Source organism: Physeter macrocephalus, unplaced genomic scaffold (genome assembly GCF_002837175.3).
Source record: "Physeter macrocephalus isolate SW-GA unplaced genomic scaffold, ASM283717v5 random_1675, whole genome shotgun sequence".
Lineage (NCBI taxonomy): Eukaryota > Metazoa > Chordata > Mammalia > Artiodactyla > Physeteridae > Physeter > Physeter macrocephalus.
The window spans coordinates 1-25,000 of NW_021146849.1; the positions used below are offsets into that span (position 1 = coordinate 1).

At 41.9% G+C, this 25,000-nt stretch overlaps 1 protein-coding gene across 1 annotated transcript; it reads left to right on the top strand.

Moving 5' to 3' along the window:
- Nucleotides 1–4,436: 4,436 nt before the first annotated feature.
- DCP1A (decapping mRNA 1A) lies at nucleotides 4,437–24,945 on the top strand. The gene is made up of 4 exons (XM_028487118.2): nucleotides 4,437–4,649; nucleotides 11,275–11,388; nucleotides 21,789–22,538; nucleotides 24,501–24,945. Exons 1-4 carry the CDS (start codon nucleotides 4,437–4,439, stop codon nucleotides 24,585–24,587), a joined length of 1,164 nt encoding a protein of 387 aa, XP_028342919.1. The 3' UTR covers nucleotides 24,588–24,945.
- Nucleotides 24,946–25,000: the final 55 nt, after the last annotated feature.

Genomic DNA, 25,000 nt, shown 5'->3' on the forward strand with positions numbered 1-25,000 from the left:
ATTGAAATGATTCCTTAGATATGCATCTTAATCTAAGGACCAGTATATCCAAAGCACAGAATGTTTCCTGTTTTTCTCCATTCTGAATTCCTCTCAGGGCACACTCTCTGTGGGCAACTGCAGTAGCTATAGGCTTGATGTTTCTTGAACTGGAATGGCAAGCAACACTTTTTTCTTTACACTTAAAAAAGTAAGATCATACTGTACATCCTACTTTTCATGTCAACAGCATTTTTCCAGGGCATTCTAGTATTTATAACAACTGCATTGTATTCAGTCCTGCAGACAGATCATAATTTAACTGTTAAACATGTGGTTAGAGCCATTAAACCGCCTAGCTCCAGAGGGTATCCTCTATATCCAGTGCACAGCCGAACCACCACATGCAGTGGATCTGGCTTAGGTTCTCTCCAGATTTCCACTGTAGCAGGTGGAACTGTGTTCAGTAACTGATAGAGAACTTCTGCACACATCCGTGGCTACTTCCTTTAAGAGAACTTGTTTTTGACACAGATTCTAGGTTTAGTAGTCCCCAGTCCTCTAATGGATTATGTTCCAGGAAAGTTCTTGTAAACCAGAATCTTGGAATTTGGAAAGTAATTTTCATTGGATTGATGTTCTGAGGGATGGTTCATTGACCTTTCTCAGACTGGCCCACAGAAGCCACCCCTCACGTGGCTTATCCGTATTGCTGGTATTGCCATTCTGGTTTCTGGGAGCCCAAGACACTTAGGTGCTAGAGGGCCCTGAGGTGCTACAGAGCTCTGGACAAACTGTTGCAGTGGGCAGCGAGTTCTGGTGCACTTATGTTTCCTTTGCAGTTTTTGCCTGAATCTCCTCAGAAATGCAGACCTGTCTTTCCCCTCTGTCAAATCAAAATTCCCTTTGCTCTCCTGAAAGGTTTTTACTTACATGCTTGGAGAAAAACAGTCTTAATTTCTTTTTTTTTTTTTTTTTTTTTTTTGCGGTACGCGGACCCCTCACTGCTGTGGCCTATCTCGTTGCAGAGCGCAGGCTCTGGACGCGCAGGCTCAGCGGCCATGGCTCCCGGGCCTAGCCATTCCGCGACATGTGGGATCTTCCCGGACCGGGGCACGAACCCGTGTCCCCTGCATTGGCAGGCAGACTCTCAACCACTGCGCCACCAGGGAAGCCCTTAACAGTCTAATTTTAAACTAATTCTTGTAAAAGTGTAAATAATTAGGCCCAAAATCTCAGTTCCAGGTGTATTTGCATTTTAAAAGAAGTGCACATGGCTAAGGCCAAGTTTTAGTCCAGGACTGCTAACATGTCTCAATTGGATGTTTATTTGCTTCCTGCTTTGTTTGCTGTAGCTGTGAGCCACTGGCAGGCCATGTTTATTACTGTGTGCACCCCAAGGACATTGTTCCATATGAACTTGTGTCATTCATTTGAAAATGTGTTGTTGGCCCTCTAGAACCAGACTTTCTTTTTAGAACAACTTTTCTCTAAAAAAAAATAATAATAATAATAAACTTTTTTTACAAACCCATTTATTTGACTATTTTGTAGTTTTGAAAGTGACAGCAAAGGCAGCTTCTGATAACTTAGAGAAGACAAAGATTTGTTGATTCTTGGTTGTCCTGAAATCCAGAATATTTTTCTTAAATATCTGTGCTTTGGAATATATTAATATGTAGACTTTCTCCTGCAGATTGAGAGCTTTTGGGCCCAAAGTGAGAGCACCTGGCTCTTGCAGCACTAACAGCTATTTGCAGGAAACCATTTTGAGCTTTTTTCTCTCTCAGGGCAGGTGGTACACCTAAGGCAAGACTTCAGAATGTAGGTAAAGCAGAAGACTGAAGGCCTATCTGAAACTATTGTTTTGAGCCTAGAAATAGGATGAGGAAGTAGAAACAGGAAGCAGAAAGGAAAAAGAAGGATATTCAGGGTTCCTTCACTGGAAATGCCCAAAAGAGGGACATTTGCTTAAGCTTTAAGCTTGTTTTACTAGAAGCAGTGGTGGTATTGAAACTGATTAGTGAATATGCCCTCATGAAACTGTTGATAGTGAGTTCTCAAGTGTCTGGCCTATTTATGGCTGAAGAGAATACCTAATATGTTAACATTAACTTTGTGATAAATGGTGTTCTGGTCACCAAAGATAAAAAGGTTACTTTATCTTTCTTTGCTCTAACTTTGCCTGCATACAGCCTCTATTTGCTACATATTTCAGAATTATCACCTCTCTTAACCAGAAATACAGGTAAAACTCTTTTGGGCATATTGTGCATCTAAATAAAAGTGCCCGTTATTGCCCATTCTGTTAAATCTAGTTCTTATCACTGTTTTGACAGCCACAATATAATAAAAATTCTTCAAGTAAAAAATTGATTTATTCCAAAAGGTGTTAATAAGAACTGAGAAGCTATGTAGGAGAGCAAAAAGGTAGATTCAGGCTGATGTGGCCTATAACTGAGTATTAACTAATTAGTCATTTTTAATAGTACTCTTTTTTCTGATTATTAAAAGAGTGCCTGTTAATTATGGAAAATGAAGAGAAGTACAAAAAAAGAAAGTGAAATTGCTTATAATCTACCATCAAGAAATAACCAATGTTGGGGCTTCCCTGGTGGCGCAGTGGTTGAGAATCTGCCTGCTAATGCAGGGGACATGGGTTCGAGCCCTGGTCTGGGAGGATCCCACATGCCACGGAGCAACTGGGCCCGTGAGCCGCAACTACTGAGCCTGCACGTTTGGAGCCTGTGCTCTGCAACAAGAGAGGCCGCAATAGTGAGAGGCCCACGCACCCCGATGAAGAGTGGCCCCTGCTTGCCACAACTGGAGAAAGCCCTCACACAGAAACAAAGACCCAACACAGCAAAAATTAATTAATTAATTAATAAAACTCCTACCCCCAACATCTTAAAAAAAAAGAAAAGAAAGAAAGAAATAACCAATGTATATCGCTCCAGGCTTTTTTTCCTTTGCAACAGGCCTCACAGTTGTCACAATACAGTATTTCTTTCCCAGGAGTTGATTACCAGTATGGATATAAATGAAACAATATTTATTCTAATTGGTCTGATCCTCATATCACATGCCTGTCTTCTTTCAGTCTGCCATCAAGTCCATGATTCTACATTTGTTTTATAAATAATAATCCTATTAAGAGCTGTAAGAATCTAAATAGAGAAACGACCATTACCTTAAAGCAGCATTTTCCAAATAAGAATCCTGCTTCAAGAGAAGATTCTATGGTCAAATAAATTTGGGGAAATCTGTAAGCCCATCCTTGGAGAATCGTAATACATTTTAGCATGTTAAAAACTCAGAATGTTTTTGCTGTTTAAAAAAAAAAATCTGTTTAATATTGTTTAACCCAGTATTTTCAAATAAAAGAACCATCCCACACACACTACTGAGAGTTCCTGGACAGGCTGTTTTAAAGCAGTAAGCTGACACTGGGTGGCCTGTTGTTGTCCTACTCCTCTTAGTCCATAAAAACAAACCTTTTGCTACTGAATTGTTTCATTGCCTGTCATCATCACTGTCTGAAAGTTCTCAATTAATATGATTATCAAGTTGTGACTGTACCTATAATATCCCATGGCAGGTAGGCCTATTCATTACAGTTGGGATTGAAACCTGAATGGATCTTTAAAAGAAAAAAAGACTAATTGCCTTATTAAAATTTATTACTTTTATTTCAAGCTTGAAGAAAAATATAAGAAACAATAAAATATCCATGTGCTCACCACCCAGTTTTCAGTTTCTCACATTTTGCTATAATTGCTTCAGACTTTAATACGTGGCAGGGGAGAGAGGAAGTTCCTAAGAAATGAAACCCCTCAGATAGATTTGAAGACCCCAACCCTCGACTTAGACCTTGACTTTTCATGCTTTATATATTTTCAAGTGCAGAATTAGCTTAAGCAGCACCAATCAAAATAAAGAGCATCACCACAATCACCCTAACCTCAGTCACCCACTTAGTGATTTTTTAAGGAGAGAACAAGGGAAATCTTTTGTTTGCTTGTAGTGCTATCGTTAACTTTTGAAGATTCACCAAGACCTCCGTTTTCAAGAAGCTAATCTTTCTCCTTGCTACCCCATTATCAGTACACAATCTCCACAGGGGTTGTTCAACTGTGCAGCCTTCCTTTGTCTTGGTGGCATTGTCCATTTTCAAATTTACTTCACCAGTTAGTTTGACTGATTTTGAGATGCTTTTAAAAAAGAGAGAGAGATAATGAGATAATTCAGTAGAGTTTTAATGGTACCTACTTCTACCCACTCTGGAAAGGAATTCTGTATTTTTGGCCTTCTGACAGTGAAATATATTGGTTGGTACTGTTATGAGTGAGGTGGTGAAGTAGGTAGTCGTATACTCCTGGGATGGGGTAACTGAGGCTCTGTGTTTTGTATTGTGAGGACGGTGTTAACGTGTGGCATTCTTCCTGTATCCTTGGAAGATGGACACCAAAAGAGTTCTTGGGTCAGATTGTATCAAAAGAGGTCTTTCTAAAACCTGGTTCTCCTCCTGTAGTGTGGTAGAAGAGGAGACACGGCGGTCCCAGCAAGCAGCTCGGGATAAGCAGAGTCCCAGCCAGGCCAACGGCTGCAGTGACCACAGGCCCATCGACATCCTGGAGATGCTAAGCAGAGCCAAGGATGAGTATGAGAGGGTGAGACTCTGCATGCTGAGTGGGAGAACTAAAGGGAGGAGGAGACCTGCAGGGGGGCTCGTGGGCTGGGGAAGTCACCTCCAGGGCCAGCAGGAATAAGTAGTTCAAAAAGAAAACATGCCTTATAATTTTAAGCCTAAAAGATAAGGAAAGACATTTTCTTACCTCAGAAAATTTAGAATGCTCTTTTTCTATTCCTGTAAAATTACTGTGGGAGAAAATGATCTTGGACTGCAGGAGTTAGCCTGTAGCAGGTAGTTCTGGAAAGGTTTTACGCCTCTTCTTCCACCCTGCAGGCTCTGCTAGGTCTTAGGAATTTATGTAGTTTTTGAAAAGTACTCTGATGATTTGCACCCTGTAATACCAAAGCATATATTTATGATCTGTAATTGGTGCTAGGTGCACAGCCCTCATTAAGCATCATTTGGAATATTACCCAAATGAGAGGCTTTTCTAGAATGCCTTTTTTTTCCTGTTTTGTATCTTAGCTTATTTATTTATTTATTTATTTATTTATTTAAGCCTCACCACATGGTTTGTGGGATCTTAGTTCCCCGACAGGGACTGAACACAGGCCCTCAGCAGTGAAAGTGCGAGTCCTAACCACTAGACCACCAGGGAATTCCCTGGGTTGTGTTCGTTTTTTTTAAAATATTTATTTGTTTATTTATTTATTTGGCTGCGCCGGGTCTTAGTTGCGGCATGTAGAATCTAGTTCCCTGACCAGGGATCAAACCTGGGCCCCATGCATTGGGAGCACGGAGTCTTAGCCACTGGACCACCAGGGAAGTCCCTCCCTGTATTATAGCTTAAAAGTTAATCGATAACATTTTCTCCCCAAAGTTGAATTAAATGGAAGTTGTGGTGCATTCATTAATTTATTCAGTACATCCACTATGTGCCAAGCAGTGGGCAGTTCCTCAGTGGTCTTCAAACCTTGTGGCTTTGGAACTGTCCTGGCTTTTCACCTGACATCAGCACTTCAAAGCCCCACGCTTCATTGGAGTGAGGTGGAAGGTTTCCACTGCTGCACTTTGTTTCAGCAGAATTGTAATTGTCATCTTACTCTTTACTAACATTGGGTTAAGTTAAGCTTTTTTTGTTTAATCTTCACCTCACCAAAAGTTCAAGGAACAAGGTGTGAAAAACACTAAGACTGTAGCTCCCCAACAGTTCTCTAACACTAGCCTCTACATTGTTAACAGGTGGTCCTTGAAAAGAGGTTCTAATTGGTCAAATGAGTTAAGAAAACATTTTTAGAGTGGCTTCTCCTCCCCCATCTTCTTGGGGCTTTACAGTGCTCAAGACTCTGAGAGGTCCCACAATAAACAAAATAGTAACCCCAAGTTCCAGATTGACTTGACTACAGGACCATTTTTCACATACTACCCTTTAACATCTCAAGAATCCAGAGTTCATGGAACAAACTTTGGAAGCAGTGCTCTAGAAGGTAGTTGCCCCTAATTAAAAACACTCATATTCACCATAAACTACAGCAAATCTTCTATGTTCAAACACCAAAGGTCCCACCTCCTGGGTAGAGAAATGTACATTAGAGCCCATGAGAAGTTTCAGTTTATACCAAATTCCTCAGTGTCTCATAGAGAATTATGAAGAATTTGTGGATCTGTGAAAATTAATATAGGAAAAGCAGTCATCTCTATAATGAATTCCTTGATTCTTAGGAAACTAGATGAAATTAATTTCAAGAATCATTTCTGAACTTTTAGGTTACCATATGTTACCATAAATTCTCTCTCATATCCTTAATGAGATATGGGTTATCTACATAGATGCCTTGTTCTGTTTTTATAGAGACCTTTTGGTGTTCTGACAACAAGTAACGAATAAGTTCCGAGCTCTGTCACCTGTTCCCAGTGATGAGTAGATCAAAGTGCCACACAGGATAGGAAGTATAGCCGCTGTACACTAGAGCAAACACTCCAGGAGATGGCCAGCCTGGCCCGCCTCAGGCTGAGAAGCGAGTAATCTCCAAAGGAAAGAAAGAACTAAAGCCTTATTTTTCTACACAGAGCTGTAAAGGAACTCTAGGTCACATGAGCAGAATAAAAATCTGACACGATTTCTAGTTAATAAACATTGCAAAAGTAGAAAATATGGAAAGTGCAGTAATTACTGTTGTAAAGAAAATTCTTCCATGGTGTGGAATAAATGAAATTTCTGTGGTTGGATTAAGACTAAACCTTTGGGAATTTAGTTAAATCTTTGATATTTACTTCATAATATGTTCTTTCTATTTTTGAAAACCATCCATAAATAGGTGGCGCTTCCTTAAACAAGAGTTTCGTTTCTTGTCTGCACTTGCCTATCATCTAATCAAATGGAGTTAGTATTAGCAGTGGCCCGTGAATTCACATCTTATGTTTGGATGGGCTCTTCTCTGGTGCCGATGGTTCCAGATGGACCCTTTATCTTCAGGTAGAGACTTGGGAGATTGATAGTTTCAAGGGCAGGGGTACAAGCTAGGCCTCAGTGATGGAATTTAATCCCAATTCTAAATCTCCCCTGTCCAGTGTATATATACAGTGAATGAAATTCCACACTTTTTTTTTTTTTTGGCTGCGTCGGGTCTTAGTTGCGGCATACGGGCTCTTCTGCTTTGTTGTGGTGCGCAGGCTTTTCTCTAGTTGTGACGTGCAGGCTTAGTTGCCCTGTGGCATGTGAGATCTTAGTTCCCCAACCAGGGATCGAACTGGCGTCCCCTGCATTGCAAGATGGATTCTTAACCACTGGACCATCAGGGAAGTCTGGAAATTCCAAACTTTTGAGTGAGGAATTTATAATAGAGACTATTTGAAAATAAAAACACTTTATAATAAACATTTTCTCCCCAAGTCCTATAGTAGTTTGTTTTAACCAACTTCCTGGGTTATTTTATATTTATTTATTCATTCCTTTATTCATTCATTTTGGCTGTGCTGGGTCCCAGCTGCAGCACACAGGATCTTCGTTGCGGCATGTGGGATCTTTTTAGTTGCAGCACGTGGACTACTTAGTTGCGGCATGCAAACTCTTAGTTGCGGCATGCATGTGGAATCCAATTCCCCAACCAGGGATCAAACCCAGGCCCCCTGCATTGGGAGTGCGGAGTCCTACCCACTGGACCACTAGGGAAGTCCCCCAACTTTCCTGTTTTTAATGTAAAGAAAGATACCTGAAACACAGGCCTTGACTAAGGTTGGCCCATTCTGAGTCACATCTAGCCACAGGATGTAATCCTAGATTTTGGTAGGGATTTTTTGTTTGTTTTAGTGTAATTGCCAAAATTTTTTTAACCCAGAGGGATTTCTTTGTTCTTAAAAAAATAGGAACACTATTATTTTTCTTATTATGTAAGCAGTGCATATTAATTATAGAAAATTTTATATTTTAAAATTATAGTAAACGGGAAAAAAAATAATTCCACCACCTAGGAATAATTCCTGCTAATGCCTTGTTATTTATCCTTCCACAGATTTGTCTAAATATGTCCCAATGTGTGTGATAATATTTAAGTACACAGTTTTTATTAACTAGTTTTAAAACTACTTTATCGTTAAACTTTTTTTTTTTTTTTTTTTTTTTTTTGCGGTACACGGGCCTCTCACTGCTGTGGCCTCTCCCGTTGCGGAGCACAGGCTCCGGACGCGCAGGCTCAGCGGCCATGGCTCATGGGCCCAGCTGCTCCGCGGCATGTGGGATCTTCCCGGACCGGGGCACGAACCTGCGTCCCCTGCGTCGGCAGGTGTACTCTCAACCACTGCGCCACCAGGGAAGCCCCTCATTAACTTTTTTGTAACCTATGTTTTTTTCCAAAGAACAGTATCTTTTTGTGACAGTATTTATCTCACAGGGAGTCCCTGGGAGAGTTCATTTGGTAGAATGAAAAGCTTTTGAAAAAGCAAACTGCGTTGTTAATAGTTGTATATCTTTATTTCTGTGCCTTATATAAACAGTATCCTAGATTTTTCTAATTCTGTTTAAGAACTCAGAAGTATACCTTTGTAGCTGTCTTGTTATTAATTAGCATTAATTTTCTCTTAAGATAAGTTACTTGAAATGGGATTGGTAAATCAAAGGATTTTGACATTTTTAAGGTTTTTACCAAATACTGTAAAATTATCTTCCCAAAAGTTTGTTTGTGGGACTTCCCTGGTGGCGCAGTGATTAAGAATCCACCTGCCAATGCGGGGGACACGGGTTCGATCCCTAGTCCAGGAAGATCCCTCATTCCTCGGAGCAGCTAAGCCTGTGCTCCACAAGAGAAGCCACCGCAATGAGAAGCACACACACCGCAACAAAGAGTAGCCCCTGCTCATAACAACTAGAGAAAGCCCTTGAGCGGCAATGAGGACCCAACGCAGCCAAAAACAAAATTTTTTTTTTAAAAAAGTTTGTTTGTGATTGTCCATTTCCCCCAATTCTTATGAATACTGGTTACTATCATTAACAAACAAACCCAAAATAAACCCTCAAAAATAAATAAATAAACAAACAAACCTTCCAAGAACAGCCCTGCATAAGTGTAAGAAAATATTTGAAGTTCTGGAAACCTTTTAAAGTACAACCCATCTTATAGCTCATGTTGAGTTAAGTAAGTATTGTAGACTCACATGTCCCAAAACCAGGTGGGCCACAGTGGCACCCACAGTGGGCCAGAGTGGAAGTAAAACCAACAGAGAGCCTGTCCCTGTGTCATCTGGTCAGTTGCAGCTCAGCTATAGTCAGTCGTTACTGAATGGGCTGGTGTGCCAAATTATTCAGCTTTTCTCTGAAAATGACAAGCCAGGATTTTTATGTGAAAACTCCCAATTTTAAAGATACTCCTGAACATTTATACCTTCCATCTTAAGAACTTGTTGTGAGCAGTGTTTTCAGTTTATATTGGGTTGGCCCAAAAGTTCATAACATTTTGTGGAAAAACCAGAACGAACTTTTGGGCCAACCCATTATATTTTCTCTAATACAATTCAATTCCAAGTATTCCCCATAAGGTGTTGATACTGGTTGATGGTGGTGTTGCACAAAGAGGTATGTTAGAAGATAAGACAGTTCATAAGCTTTCACAGACTATTTCACCTCTGCTTAAATGGGTAACATTGAGTAAATGGTGTTCTGAAATAATACAAGGACTAAGTCATTTGAATAGAAAAAAATGCATATTATCCATTCATTTCACATTCAGTACCTACTCCTGCACTAGGCACATATCTTTATAATATGGTGTCAAGAAAGTTAATCTGTCTCTGAACTAAAGTTTGGAGCTTCTTTTTTTAAAAAGTCTGGTCCCTTGACTGTTCTAAACTGTTTTTTGTGTCTATTTTGACACAGATAATGCTCACTAGATGCTCGATTATATAGCCTAAATATAGCTTAAGTTTCTAAAAATTCCATGTCCATCTAGTGATCATTTTTTTAGGATTCTTTCTAAGAACAAAGATAAAAGTTAACAGGAATTTTTAAACACTTTATTACAATGTTTTGTTGTCTGTTATAATGATGTTCAGAGACTTTATTTATTTATTTATTTATTTATTTATTTTGGCTGTGCTGGGTCTTAGTTGCAGCATGCACACTTCTTAGTTGCAGCATACATGTGGGATCTAGTTCCCCGACCAGGGATCAAACTAGGCCCCCTGCATTGGGAGTGCAGAGTCTTACCTGCTGGACCACCAGGGAAGTCCCTAGAGACCTTTTAAATTTAATTTTTTAAATATATGATGGTGTTAGAATACTTGTACATTCATATGTCCAAAAATATGAACCTCAACCTAAATGTAACACTTTATACAAAAATCAACTTAAAATGGGTCAATAGATCTAAATGTAAAAAATAAAAGTACAAAAATTCAGAAGAAATATATATTTACCGTATGACCCAGAAATACCACTCTTAGGAATTTACTTTAGAAAATGAAGCTTTTGTCCACACAAAAACCTGTACATGAATGTTTGTAGAAGCTGTATTCATAGTCACCAAAAACTGGAAGCAACACAAATGTCCTCCTATAGGTAAATGGTTAAAAAACTTTAAGATCGTTACGGAAAAAACCCAAACGAACTTTTTGGCCAGCCCAATACATACAACAGCTTGGATGAATCTCAAAGACATTATGCTAAGTTAAAGAAGCCAGCATTCCATTTATATGACATTCTCAAAAAGACAGAACTAGTGCCAGAGAACAGATCACTGGTTGCCAGGAGTGGAGGGAGGGCATGACTGCATTGGGATAGCACAAGGGAGTTTTGGGGGGTGATCAATATGTTTTATATCCTGATTGTGGTGATAGGTACACAGATAGAACTGTGCACTCCAAAAGTTAATTTCACCATATATTAACTTTAAAAATAAAATGGAAAAGTACATGATAAAGTAATGCTATTTGCTTTTCCTTAAAGGGGTTATAAAAGTAACAGTTACTACTAACACTATTGTCTAAAATCAGGTGCTCAGCTTTCTAGAAATTTTATTGTACAGGTTAATTTACATGCAGGTCCAGAGCCAACATTTGGGGGGATTTTATGCTTGACTTTTAAAATAATGTTTCTAGTAACCTTGAATGCTGTTTTGTGAGCCAAAGAATAGCAAGCTTTTCACATGATATACTTTTCCTTCTAATTTAAGAATCAGATGGGCAATTCAAATATCTCCAGCCCTGGGTTACAGCCAAGTACTCAGATCTCCAATCTGGGAAGCACCGAGACTCTAGAAGAGACGCCATCCGGGTCCCAAGATAAGGTTTGTACAGCTAAAGCCCTAACTTCATCCAAGGTAACCTAACAGAGTCAACATTTTGTAAGGATTTTAATGCAGTACAAGTTTGATTTGTTGTTCATCTGTCAGAGTATGTATGTACAGGCAGCAACGTAATGTCATCCTCTCATGTCATATCCCCTGGTCCGTGTAACTGTCTTTCATCTGGATTTTGCCGTAGCCTCTTGTCTGGTTTCCCAGCATTTGCCCTTGCCACTCCCTCCGCTATTCTTAACCCAGCAGCCAAAGTAATCCTGGTATAACATAAGTTAGATCATGGCCTTCCTCCAGTGGTATCTCATCTCACTCAAATAAAAGCCAGGGTCATGGCAGTGGCTCACAAGGCCCTACCTGATCTGGCCTCATGCTCTATCTTTCTGCCTTGCTCCCAGCCTCATTGGCTTTCTGCCTTTCCACAAATGTGCCACACGTGCCCCTGCCTCAGCACAGGCCTTTGCACTTACAGTTCCCTTGGCGTGGAAGACTTCCCTCCTAGAAGTAGCTTGCTTCCTTTCTTCCTTCAGTTCTCTAGTGTCTTCCATAAAGGTGAGAGCCTCTCTCACCACCCTATTTTATTTTATTTGTTTATTTTTAAAATAAATTTATTCATTTATTTATTTATTTATTTGCGGCTGTGTTGGGTCTTTGTTGCTGCACATGGGCTTTCCCTAGTTGTGATGAGCGGGAGCTACTCTTCATTGCGATGCACGGGCTTCTCATTGCGGTGGCTCCTCTTGTTGCAGAGCACGGGCTCTAGGCACATGGGCTTCAGTAGTTGTGGCTCGCAGGCTCAGTAGTTGTGGCGCATGGGCTTAGTTGCTCTGCGGCATGTGGGATCTTCCCAGACCAGGGATCGAACCTGTGTCCCCTGCATTGGCAGGAGGATTCTTAACCACTGCGCCACCAGGGAAGTCCCTCACCACCCTTTTTTTTGGCTGCGTTGGGTCTTCGTTGCTGCGTGCAGGCTTTCTCTAGTTGCGGCGAGCAGGGCTAGTCTTTGTTGTGTTGAGCGGGCTTCTCATTGCGGTGGCTTCTCTTGTTTCAGAGCACGGGCTCTAGGTGCACAAGCTTCAGTAGTTGTGGCACACAGGCTCTAGAGAGCAGGCTCGGTATTTGTGGCACATGGGCTTTGTTGCTCCACAGCATGTGGGATCTTCCCTGACCAGGGATCGAACCTGGACCCCCTGCATTGGGAGCAGAGTCTTAGCCACTGGACCACCAGGGAAGTCCCAGAAAACCATAGTTTTTTAATTAAACTTTTTATTTTGAGATAATTATAGATTATTATGCAGTTGTAAGAAATAATACAGAAAAATCCATGTCCCCTTTACCCATTTACTCCATTGATAACAGCTTGTAAAATACAGTACAATATCACAGCCATAATATTTACACAATATACCCATCTTGTTCACATTTCCTCAGTTTTATTCGTATTCATTTGTGTGTATGTGTTTATTTAGTTCTATGCAATTTTATCTCATGTAGAGCTTTGTATGTCTTCCACCACAAAGATACAGAAGACTTCCATCACCACAAGAATCCTCTGTGTTGCCCTTTTGTTATCGCACTAACTTACATGTCACACCCTCCCAGCCTTCTTCTGGCATCCCTAACCCCTGGCAGTGACTAATCTGTCTCCAGGTCTGAAATGTTGTCATTTCAAGAATTTTCTATAAATGGAATCATATATAACCTTTTGGGATTATGTTTCTTCACTCAGCATAACTCCTGGCGATTCATTGAAATTGTTATGTATGTCAGTAGTTCCCTGTCATTGCTGAGTGGAATTAACATTTTTAACCATTAACCTGTTAAAGGACATCTGAGTTGTTTTCAGTTTGGGACTATTATGAATAAAGTTTCCATGAACATTTGTATACAGATTTTTGTACAGAAATTCCCTTTACTCTGGGGTAAATGCCCAAGAATGCAAATGTTGGGTAATTTGGTAATTGCATGTTTTAGTTTAATAAGAAACTTCCCTGCCATACTGTTTTCCAGAGAGGCTGTACCATTTTACATTCCCATCAGCAATGTATCTATAAAGTTTTTAGGTATGTAGATGGTAATTAAGTTAAACCACATTTTGGATACCACATTACTTTGCTCCATTTTTACTGTATTTGGACTTAGGATCCTGAAGGGCAAACATATATTAGAAGCAATGCTGTGTTTTTAAAAAAAAAGACACAATCAGTGCTATATAAAATTTAATTTTTAAAAAATATATGTTAAGAGAGGCAGCAAGGGAAGGAGCAGATTCCTTCTGGTCTGGTTTATCAGCCAGTGGGCCAGTCACTTCCCCTTTCCTTCTGAATCATGGAATTAAGGATTCTTGCAGTATCTAACTCACAGACTCACTGTGAGATCCAAATGAAGAAATGGACCCCCCAAAACTCCATTTTATAGCCAAAGTGACAGCATTTTGTAAAATATTGAGATCTGGATATTGTCAGAGCCATGTCTAAAATTAGCTAAAATCCATAATCGGCCCTGCATGCAGATTGTATGTTGGTTTAGTAACACTGCCATCTAATGCTGAGGAGCAAGTAATGCTGTCAAGCCTTAATAGTATTAATTTTATTTCAGTTTCATAATTCACTTATTAAAATTCCCTTGGCTGGGCTTCCCTGGTGGCGCAGTGGTTGAGAGTCCGCCTGCCGATGCAGGGGATACGGGTTCGTGCCCCGGTCCGGGAGGATCCCACATGCCGCGGAGTGGCTAGGCCTGTGAGCCATGGCCACTGAGCCTGCGCATCCAGAGCCTGCGCTCTGCAACGGGAGAGGCCACAAGGGTGAGAGGCCTGCATACCGAAAAAAAATAAATAAATAAATAAATAAAATTCCCTTGGGACTACTTCCCTAGTTTGTTTTGTGTTGTTTTTTTGGTTCCTGTGGTTAAGAATAATCGTATCTTCTAGTGTGCCCAGGGCACTAACAGGTAGGAAATCTGACATGGACACAATAAATCCAAACAAATATGAAGTTCTCTAAACAGCAAGAGCTATGGGGTGAGGAAGGAACAATGGAAAACCTGATACAGTTTTGTTGTTGTTGTTTTGTTTCTTGGGTTTTTTAAAAAATATTTATTTATTTATTTGGCTGTGCCAGGTCTTCATTGTGGCACGCGGGATTTTCACTGCAGCATGCAGGATCTTGGTTGCAGCACGTGTGATCTTTTAGTTGTGGCAAGCAGGATGTTTAGTTGAGGCATGCGGGATCTAGTTCCCCGACCAGGGATCGAACCCAGGCCCCCTGCATAGGGAGCTTGGAGTCTTAGCCACTGGACCACCAGGGAAGTCCCCTGATACAGTTTATTAGAATTTTTTTGAGTACCATACATGGTGTCACTCATTGAATTCCATTTCCCAGGGGCATGGTCAGACTAAAACTTGATTTAAGTGAGGCATGACAGAACTCAGAATCCAGTTTTTAAAGATGAGTAAAGAATAAAATTTCACCTTTTCTATGGATGATGGAAGATGAATCCATGAATAAATAAGCCCAGCTACTAGAGGAATACAGCCAGTTACTCTTGTCAGAGGCAGAGAAGTGTAGAGAGGGTCCTGTCCAACTCAGAGACTATAAAGCTTTGGGGAGTTTGTGTGGAGACGCATGCTCTGCCCACTCAGCCTCTTGCGACTGATTCAGCCAGTTACACATTTCCAAAAGTTGGTACCTTTTGACTTGTATCCACCTCTTAGTTATTCAAGTCTTAGCTGCACCTCTGTTCCCCAGTGGATCATATCACCATTCAGTTGAGTAGGTAACCTTTCATCTGCCTGATGGACATCCCAGGATGGTGGCATAATGGTTAAGAATATGGACTGTCTTGTTAGAACTAGGTTGGAGTCTGGTTCTGTTGTTGTACTTGGTCATCATCTATAAAATGGCAATAATAATAGTACTGCCCTCACCGAATAATAGAGTAATGCGTGTAAAGTGTGTAGCACAGGGCCTCATGTGTAATGAGCGTTCTGTCTATGATAACTCTTATTGCCCTCGTAACCTCTTTTATTCTGCCTCATGTGAGATACCTCTGAAACCCTAAAGCTTTACCACACACCCTATTCCAGAGAAAGTCTGAGAATCTGTCTCTGGCCTGGCAGAAGTTGCAGGGAGGCAGCATGGAGAAATTGGAAACTTTCTGCTGCTTTTGCCATCAGAGTTCAGCATTCTGCTGTATGGTTTCATTATTTATTTACTTATTTATTTATATTTATTTAGGCTGTGCCAGGTCTTAGTTGCGGCACAATGGATCTTCATTGAGGCATGCGGGATCTTTTAGTTGCGGCATGCAGACTCCTTAGTTGCGGCGTTCGAACTCTTAGTTGCAGCATGCATGCAGGATTTAGTTCCCCGTCTAGGGATCAAACCTGGGCACCCTGCATTGAGAGTGTAGAGTCTTACCCACTGGACCACCAGGGAAGTCCCAATTTTTAATATGAAGTAGATTTCATACCATTAGAAATACCAGTCTGGGGGACTTCCCTGGTGGTCCAGTGGTAAAGAATCCACTTTCCAATGCAGGGGACTCAGGTTCGATCCCTGGTCAGGGAAGTAAGATCCCAACTAAGATCTGTGGGGCAACCAAGCCCGTGCGCCACAACTACCAAGCTCTCGTGCCTCAACGCTAGAGCCCGCCCTTGCGCCACAACTACAGAGCCCACACGCTCTGCAGCCTGCACACCACAACTAGAGGGAAGCCCACGTGCTGCAACGAAAGATCCCGCATGCCTCAACAAAGATCCTGTGTGCAGCAACTAAGACCTAACGCAGCCAAAAAAAAAAAAAAGAAAGAAAGAAAAAGAAAATAAATAAATATATATTTTTTTAATGGAGGATTTAGAGAGACTTTAAAAAAAATACCAGTTTTTTTCAACAGTCTTAGATATATGTATTAATTCAGTAAATATTTATTAAATTTATACTTCAAAGTAAACTGTATTTTTCTATACTGAAATAAACATTATCATCAAGCACCATAAGACATTCACCATTCTAATCGTCTTGGAAGGTGATTTTTTTTTTTTAATATTTATTTATTTGGGTCTGTCAGGTCTTAGCTGTGGCATGCGGCATCTTTCCTTGTGGCGTGCAGACTCAGTTGCGGCACGTGGGCTAAGTTGCCCCGCAGCATGAGGGATCTTAGTTCCCTGACCAGGGATCAAACCCATGTCCTCTACATCGGAAGGCAGATTCTTAACCACTGGACCACCAGGAAAGTCCCTAGAGATACCAGTTTTTAAGTGTAAGTGTAGAAACATTTCACATGTAAATGTGGGTAATGTTAGTTGTTCAAAAGTTGATTTGTGTTCCACTAGATAGGTAAAAATTGCTATCTGGATCATGTCATTTATGAAGCCTAAGGTGTATTCCATGGTGAGGCATCTCCATGTCCTATTGTTTGATTGCTCCTTTCTTATAACATAAGATAGTATTCTTCCCTGGAAAAGACTCTTAAGTTTCTGCAAGATAGTCCCAATGTGGTCTGTGTTTTTTAAAGTAGGTATGTCTAAATGTTGGTTTGTGCGTGTATATATATATATAAAAGAATATGGTGGTTAAGATCTACGTAATTGGGAATTCCCTGGCAGTCCAGTGGTTAGGACTCCGCGCTTCCACTGCAGGGGCCACAGGTTCAATCCCTGGTTGGGGTACTAGGATCCTGCGTGCTGTGTGGTGTGGCAAAAAAAAAAAAACTACATAATTTGCATTAATGAATAAGAATTAGTGTAGTTTTCCAGCACTTCTTTTGCCAAGCAGTCTTCACCATTTTGTTCTAAACATGATGTGTAAAAAAGGAATTAACCCAACTCAAAAATGGGCAAAGGGGGAACTTCCCTGGCAGTCCAGTGGTTAAGACTCCGAGCTTCCACTGCAGTGGGCGTGGGTTCAATCCCTGGTGAGGGAACTAAGATCCTGCATGCCGCACGGCACGGCCAAAAATAATAAATAAATTTTTCAAATCGGCAAAGGGCTGAATAGACATTTCTCCAAATAACATACACAAAAGGCCAACAAGTGTTATGGTAATGTAAAATGGTACAGCAGCCCTGGAGAACAGTTTGGCAGTTCCTCAAAACGTTAAAATGTGGAATTACCATATGATCCAGCAATTCTGTTCCTGCATATGTACCTGAGAGAATTGAAAACAAGGACTAAAACAGACACGTTTACACTAATGTTCTATGAAGCATTATTCATAACAGCCAAGAGGTGGAAACAGATTGTCAATTATCAGATGAATGGATAAACAAAATGTGGTATATACATACAGTGGAGTGTTATTCAGCCTTTAAAAGGAATAAAATTCTGGAAATACCCTGGCGGCCCAGTGGTTAGGATTCTGCGCTTCCACTGCAGAGGGCACAGGTTCGATCCCTGGTTAGGGAACTAAGATCCCGCAAGCCACGAGGCGCAGCCAAAAAAATAATAATAAAAATAAAAAGGAATGAAATTCTGATACCTGCTACAACATGGATGAACCTTGAAAACATGCTAGGTGAAATTAAGTCAGTCATAAAAGGACGAATATTGTATGATTACACTTATACAAGGTAGGTAGAGTAGGCAAATTTATAGATACAGAAAGTAGAATAGAGATTACCGGGGTCTGTGGGTGGGTCATTGGGGGTGACCGGGAGAGAAGATAGGGAGTTGTTTAATGGGTACAGAGTTTCTTTTAGGGTTGATGAAAAACTTCTGTGAATAGACAGCATTGTGAATATTCTGAATGCCACTGAATTTTACTTAGGTATAAATATGGTTAAAATGGTAACTTTTGTTATGTATGTTTTACCATAACTTTTAGAAATGGGAAGGGGGAAGGAATTGTCTCTCTGCTCATCAGCAGACATTTATGATGCCAGGGATCCAAAAAGTGAGTAGATCACAGTGTTCAGCTTGGGGTTGGAACCTATGCATTCTACTACAGTTACGTGGCCTGGACAGAGAGAGACATCTGTTCCATATCAGAATTCATTGTCTATTTCGGATTACTTTGAATGGATTTGAAACGTTACCACTGAATTTTGAACAAACCCCTGTGTCTTTAATGACTCCTTGCCTCAGGGAACAATGGGGTGATTTATAATAGCACAGCCTCCATATCCCATCAAGTGGTTTTGTTGTTATTATTTTGCATTATAGGGGATGATATTCTAAAAGGATTTGATAGATTTTTAATATCCCCACATATTATTTGATGTTCTTTAAAACATCCAGACACAGATTTATCATAATTGCTGTTAAGAGTATATGTGGGGCAATGTGCTCACCGGTCCCGCAGATCTGTCTCTTGCTTCAACAGTGTTTGGACGGAACAGACCCAGGGACGCCCCTTGCTCCAGCCTCCGACCACCCTCCAACCTTTTTTCCAGTCGCAACCTTCGGAATCAGCCACTCAGCTATCCTCGGCCACCAGGACCAGCTAACACCATTTTTTGAGCTTAACTCCTTATTACCTATCAACCCTGAGCTCCCAGATTCGTCAAAATTATTCCACCAATGTGGAGGCCGCCATCAACTGCCTGATCAGCATGCATCTGCGGGCCTCCTACACCTACCTCCTCTCCGGGCTTCTATTTCAACCGCGACAACGTGGCTCTGGAGGGCATGGGTCACTTTTTCTGTGAATTGGTGGGGAAGAAGTGCAAGGGCGCCCATCATCTCTTGAAAATGCAAAACCAGTGTGGCAGCCATGCCCTCTTCGAGGACATGCAGAAGCCATCTCAAGATGAGTGGGGTACAAACCCAGGACACTTTGGAAGCTGCCGTTCTCGTGGAGAAGAACCTGAACCAGGCCCTTTTGGATCTGCATGCCCTGGGTTCTGCCCGCCCAGACCCCCACCTCTGTGACTTCCTGGAGAGCCACTTCCTTAGATAAGGAGGTGAAACTCATCAAGAAGATGAGTCACCTCCTGACCAACCTCCGCAGGCTGTTTGGTCCCCAGGCTGGGCTGGGCGAGTATCTCTTCGAAAGTCTCACCCTCAAGCACGACTAAGAGCCTCCAGAGCCCACCGGCCTTTTAGGAGCCCCTCTGGTGTCAGGGCTTCTGCCTGAAGCCCCTCTCTGCAGCCACTAGGCAGCTTTTTAACCACCCTGGACCCCTCTCCCAAGCCTTGGACCAAATGGAAACAATAAAACTTTTTGCAGCAAAAAAAAAAAGACTGTATCTGGGTTCATATAATGATGATAATAGCCAACTCCCAATTATTGAATGCTTGTTGGGCACCAGACATTATATCAAGAACTTAATTTTTACAACAGCTCTGTGAGGCGATTAGCCACAGTTGCCCTCAGTTTTCAAATGAGCGAACTACATAGAAATGCTGTAATTTTACCAGTTAACAGCTGGGACTTGAACCTAGGTACTTTTTATTTTAGACCCTAAGCTCTGCAGTTTTCCAGAAGTAAAAATGTAAGGATATTAAACCATATAAAGTCTTTTGCAGTTCTTCACATCCACAGTTTATGATGAGGTGTTAGTGCTGCCTAGTATTTGGAGTGAGACTGTGAATCTGGAAAATCCCTTGAAGTGCTAGAAAGTGTTGTGACAAGACAGTCTTACTAGTCTCGCTACAGCATTGTTAGCGGGGGCCTGAATGTGCCATGTGAGAGTTCCCTCACCTAACCAAAGCCTCTCGTCACATTAACTTGCCAAGATACATTATGTTAGCTTTAATATTAATAGAATTCTCTTCATCGACTATTTTCTAAGATATAATGGTTTGGTACGAAATTGTAATTTTTTACAACTGGAGGAGGCTTCTGCCTCTTCCTCCACAACAGCTATTCCACACCACCTATGCTCTCCCGGCCACCTCTCTCTCACCCAGCAGGTGCTTCTGCCCTCACACCAGGGAGAAAGTGCACAGCGGTGCCCCCACAACTTTTTCTGTCCCTTATGTGTAAGCTCCCCTGCATCCTCAGTCCTCCCTTCCCTGTTGTCCCTCAACAAAGGGGATCCCTAACCCCCTTCCCTGAAGAGCCTGCTGCCCAGAAGCTCCCTCTCTCTTTTCTTCCCACCCTTCACAGCCCAGTGCCCCTGGCACCTGGTTAACACCATTAGTTATTTGTCAAATGGACGCAGCAAACATTGGGGGAAAACTGAGCTTGTTTTCCTGTAGAAATGGGATCATACCATAGTGTTATCATCATTGTATTTCAGATGCAGTGTACTTTAAGGCCTTTATAGACTTTCTGGGGCCCTGAAAATCATGTGTTTTCAGTGAATTTTTTTTTCATGTAAACATATATGTAAACAACTAAGAAGTCCATACACTTTAGGGATAAAACCATAAGTTGATGCTGCTTGTGTCCTCAGAGTACTTTGTCTCCCATGAGGATGTAAGCTCTGTCAGGGTAGGACTTTTTTTTGTTACTTCCTGGTATGTTCTTTGGGCCCAGGTCAGAGCAGGACCTGCCACCCTGTGCATACTCAGCAAATAAAAGTTAAATGAATTCAGCAATACTGCTTGAAGGGAAGGGGCAGGAAAGCTCACAAGTGGGAGGCATGAATATTTCTCCTTTGAGTCCTTGCAGTGGTAGCAATAAACCAGATCACTAAAATATATGTAAATTTAACATGTTCAGGCTTAAATGCTTTGCTTTTTCTTAAGGATTCTGTGATTCGGGAGTAGGAAAGAGGAATGGCTAGCTATTTAAAAAATGGTTAAATTGGGAGGGGCAAGATCAGGGTAGGAGATTAAGAGGTACAAACTACTATGTATAAAATAAATAAGATGTAAGGATATATTGTACAGCACAGAGGACATAACCAATATTTTATAACTTCAAATGAAGTACGATCTATAAAAATATTGAATCACTGTGTTGTACACCTGTAACTAATATAATGTTGTATCAGCTATACTTTAATTTTTTTAAAAAGTTAATTTTATTTTCTGGTATTTGAGGCCTAGTCCTCAAGGTGCAATGCCTACCTTTTAGTCAAAAATCATGAAAATAAAGGTAGGATTGCTTGATCAGCATTTGGTCCCTCTGTCCTCTTGAGTGTAATTTCCCTACCATGTGTGACTGACATAGGGCAATTAGGCACAATTAACTTTGAAGTAAAGTAATTGCCCCTTCACCTTATATCTGTTTGCAAACCAAAAAAAGGTGAATTCTAAGCTATCGCCTAGAGTCCAGAAAATTGGAATTTTACTACTAATGCAGATTTCTGTCCACCACCTTGGGGAGACCAGATAGATGTACCTAGGCCTTAATCCTGAGGACATCTTCAGTTTGTTCCATTTCCTATTTTCAGACTCCACCCAACCTTGCTTCTGCAAACTGTTTTGGTTGATGGAAAAGAAGTTTAGTTGCGCTGGTTTGCAAGAGATTTCTTTCATTGGGTGGTTTGATTTGTTTTTCAGTCTGCTCCATCTGGACACAAACATCTGACAGTGGAAGAATTATTTGGAACCTCTTTGCCAAAGGAACAGCCAACAGTTTTGGGTCTGGATTCAGAAGAAGTGGAGAAGCTGCCAGGAGATGCCTCCCAGAAAGAGCCCAGCTCATTCCTACCATTTTCCTTTGAGCCAGGAGGGGCCCCTCAGTCGGAAAACCTGGGTGCCCATCCTGCTGCCCACCACTCAGTCCAGCCTGAAGTCACCACCCCGGTGCTAATCACTCCTGCCTCCATCACACAATCCAGCGAAAAGCAGGCCCCAAGCTATGCGATCCCGTTGCACCCTGTGCTTAGTCCTACTCTACCAGCAGAAGCTTCTACTGGACAGGCTCCCCCAAGCCTACCCCGAAACACCACCATGATGCAAGCAGTGAAGACCACACCTAGACAGAGGTCTCCACTTCTGAGTCAGCCAGTCCCTGAGCTGAGCCACACCAGTCTGACTGCCAGCCAGAGCCCATTCAGGGCCCCGCTGAGTGTGACAAACACAGCCGGTACATCCCTCCCAAGCGTTGATCTTCTCCAGAAACTCAGGTTGACCCCACAGCATGACCAAATACAGACACAGTCACTTGGGAAAGGTGCAGTGGCACCCAGCTTTACTGCAGCAGCTGGCCAGCTGGCCACGCCTGAGAGCTTCATAGAGCCTCCCACGAAGACAGCAGCAGCAAGAGCCTCAGCCTCCCTGAGCAACATGGTGCTTGCTCCCCTTCAGGTACTGGCAGGAGGGTGGGTGGCTGTAACTGGGTGGGATGAAACTGCAAAGACCTGGATTTTAATTGACAGGAGACAGTTGTTTAAAGAGACAGCTGTTGAGTGTGTCAGGAGCTAGAAGAAAGAGAGATAAGCCCTGCAGTGATCAGCCAGACCATTGGTAACTGGTGTTGTAACTCAATTCACTTCCCAAAGTTATTTCAACTGATAAAAGCTAAGAAACAGTATTTGTATTTTCCTTCCCGGGTGTACATTTTAGGGTTTTTTGGGTTTTTTTGCCTAACAGTTCCAGAAGTCCTTATTTGACTCAGGACCACGGATCCAGATTATCCCAATCTTTGTTCCATCCCTGACTCCCTCAATACTCTAATCGAGTGCCTGCCTTGTGCCAGGAGCGTTAGGGCTGCCATCAGACCATCCCAGATTTGGAGGTCTGGGGTCAAATAAAGCTTCCTCAGGAAACTGATGTTCAGCTGAGATCTGAAGACTCAGTAGAAGTTAGCCAGACCTATTCTAGAGGTAGGAAGAGTGTGTGGAAGCAAGGAAAATAGCACATACGGGGGCCTGGACATGAGAGGGCATTTGCTGAACTTGCACTGTGGCTGGATCTACATGGAAAGAAACGTAGGGGAGCAGGCATTTGTTGATGAGCAAAACTTTGTAAATTGTGTCAAGGAGTTAGAGGTTTGTTCTAAGGGCCCTGGGGAGTCTTTTAAGTGCTTTGAGCCAAGGGTGGCGTGCCGGGAAAGGAGAAGATGGAAGTAGAATGACCCATCAGGAAGGAGGCTGGGGCAGTCACCCAGGCTTGAGCTGGTGGGGGCCTGCACTGGGGAGTGTGGACACGTGGATTTGTTAAGAAGTAGGATCAGTGGGACTTAGTGGTGAAGTGGGTGTGGGGGTGAAGAAGAGGCTTGTCCCTCAATTTATAAGGTCGGTGAGTTTACAAATGAGGAAGTCAGGTCAGAGTTGGAAGTGACTTGTGCAAGATCACAGAACTGAAAGGGGGTAGAACTTTTCAGGGTTTTAGTCTCATGCCCTTTAATAATTATAATCCCCAACTCTTAACATTTTACCAAATAATATTATATAGAAGAGCCCATCATAATAATTGAATATTATTTCTTAGTTAATGGAGTATTTTTTCCATTCCATTGAAATTCTGTACAGAAAAAGAGGAAACCTAGTGTCCCGGTTACATCATTAAATTGTCATTTTTTGCCATTTCTGTCTGCAGTATAAGGAGGAGAGAAAATGTTCTGTTTAACAGATAGGTATCACACCCCTGCAGTGTGTCTGCTGCCACTGTTCCTGTTGTTCTGGAAGTACAGCCAGCAGTGGTGAATGCCACCCCCTCCAGATTTTGACCTCTGGGATAGCACCCTGCTCTCCAGCACACCTCCTTGCAAGGGAAGCTTACAAACATGTACATTTTCATTTATATGGCAGTATTGAATTTTAGGACCTTGGGCCTTATTGAGTTCTAATGTATTTGCTCTACACAGGAAGTTTTTTGTCTCCCAGTGAATGGGGATAAAATTTAGCATGTGGAAGTGTGACTCTGTATGAAGACTATTTAGTGCCACCTGTCCAAAGTTTAAATCACCTTATCAGGAGGTATCACACTGCCAGGATCTTGCATCTCCACAGCCTCAATAGCAAAAATAGGCTTGGGCTGTCCCACCTCTTATAAGAGACACAGGTTTCGGCTTTTTCCTTAGAGACGCTTTCAAGGCTTTGCACGCAGCCCTGTTCTCAGGTGGAATTGAAGGGGGTCGGGTACTGTCCCAGAGCTCTCATCCTGCATTGTCACAAGTTCTGGTCAGCCTCTCCCCTCAGGAGTCTAGGAACCAGTTCATGTCTGAACTGTTTCTTACTGCTGCTAACCTAGATTTTTCCACAGTAACTAAGACATCTTAATGGAAACTTGCTACATCTATTCATCTTTTCTTTTTAAACGTTGCAGTCTATGCAGCAAAACCAGGATCCTGAAGTTTTTGCCCAGCCTAAGATGTTATCCAGTGCCATCCCGGTAAGGATTCCCTTTTTCTGAAGAGCACAGTATGTTTAAGTTCTTCTGCTGAGTGTGAAGTAAAACATTGTCACTTGAGTGAAAAGTTTTAGCTTTCAAGCCTAGGCCCATCTTAGATGCCCCCTCCTGCTCCCCTAGGCAGAGTCATTGCTGTGGCCTCTGTAGGCCTCAAGGCATCTGTCTGCAGTGATGTCTTCCCTGACTGTGTGTATGGGAGGGCAGGGTGGGCCACAGCAGGGGCACTCATTCAGTGTTTGTGAATGGGCGACTGCTGAGAGCAAGTCAGCCTGGTCCCTGTGAGTAGGAGATTGTCTTTGCCCTGGAAGAGCTGTGGTGTCTCAGTAAACAGAGGGCAGCATCACTATGCTGCTCTCATTGGCTTCTGACGTTGCTCTGACGACACAGCCTCCCAGGCGTGTGTGCTCTGTGTCTTG

Coding starts and splice junctions, on each gene's coding strand:
- DCP1A (XM_028487118.2), top strand. CDS start 4,437: ATGGACACCAAAAGAGTTCTTGGGTCAGATTGTATCAAAAGAGGTCTT. Junction 4,650..11,274: donor CCAAGGATGAGTATGAGAGG/GTGAGACTCTGC, acceptor TTCTAATTTAAG/AATCAGATGGGCAATTCAAA. Junction 22,539..24,500: donor TGGTGCTTGCTCCCCTTCAG/GTACTGGCAGGA, acceptor TAAACGTTGCAG/TCTATGCAGCAAAACCAGGA.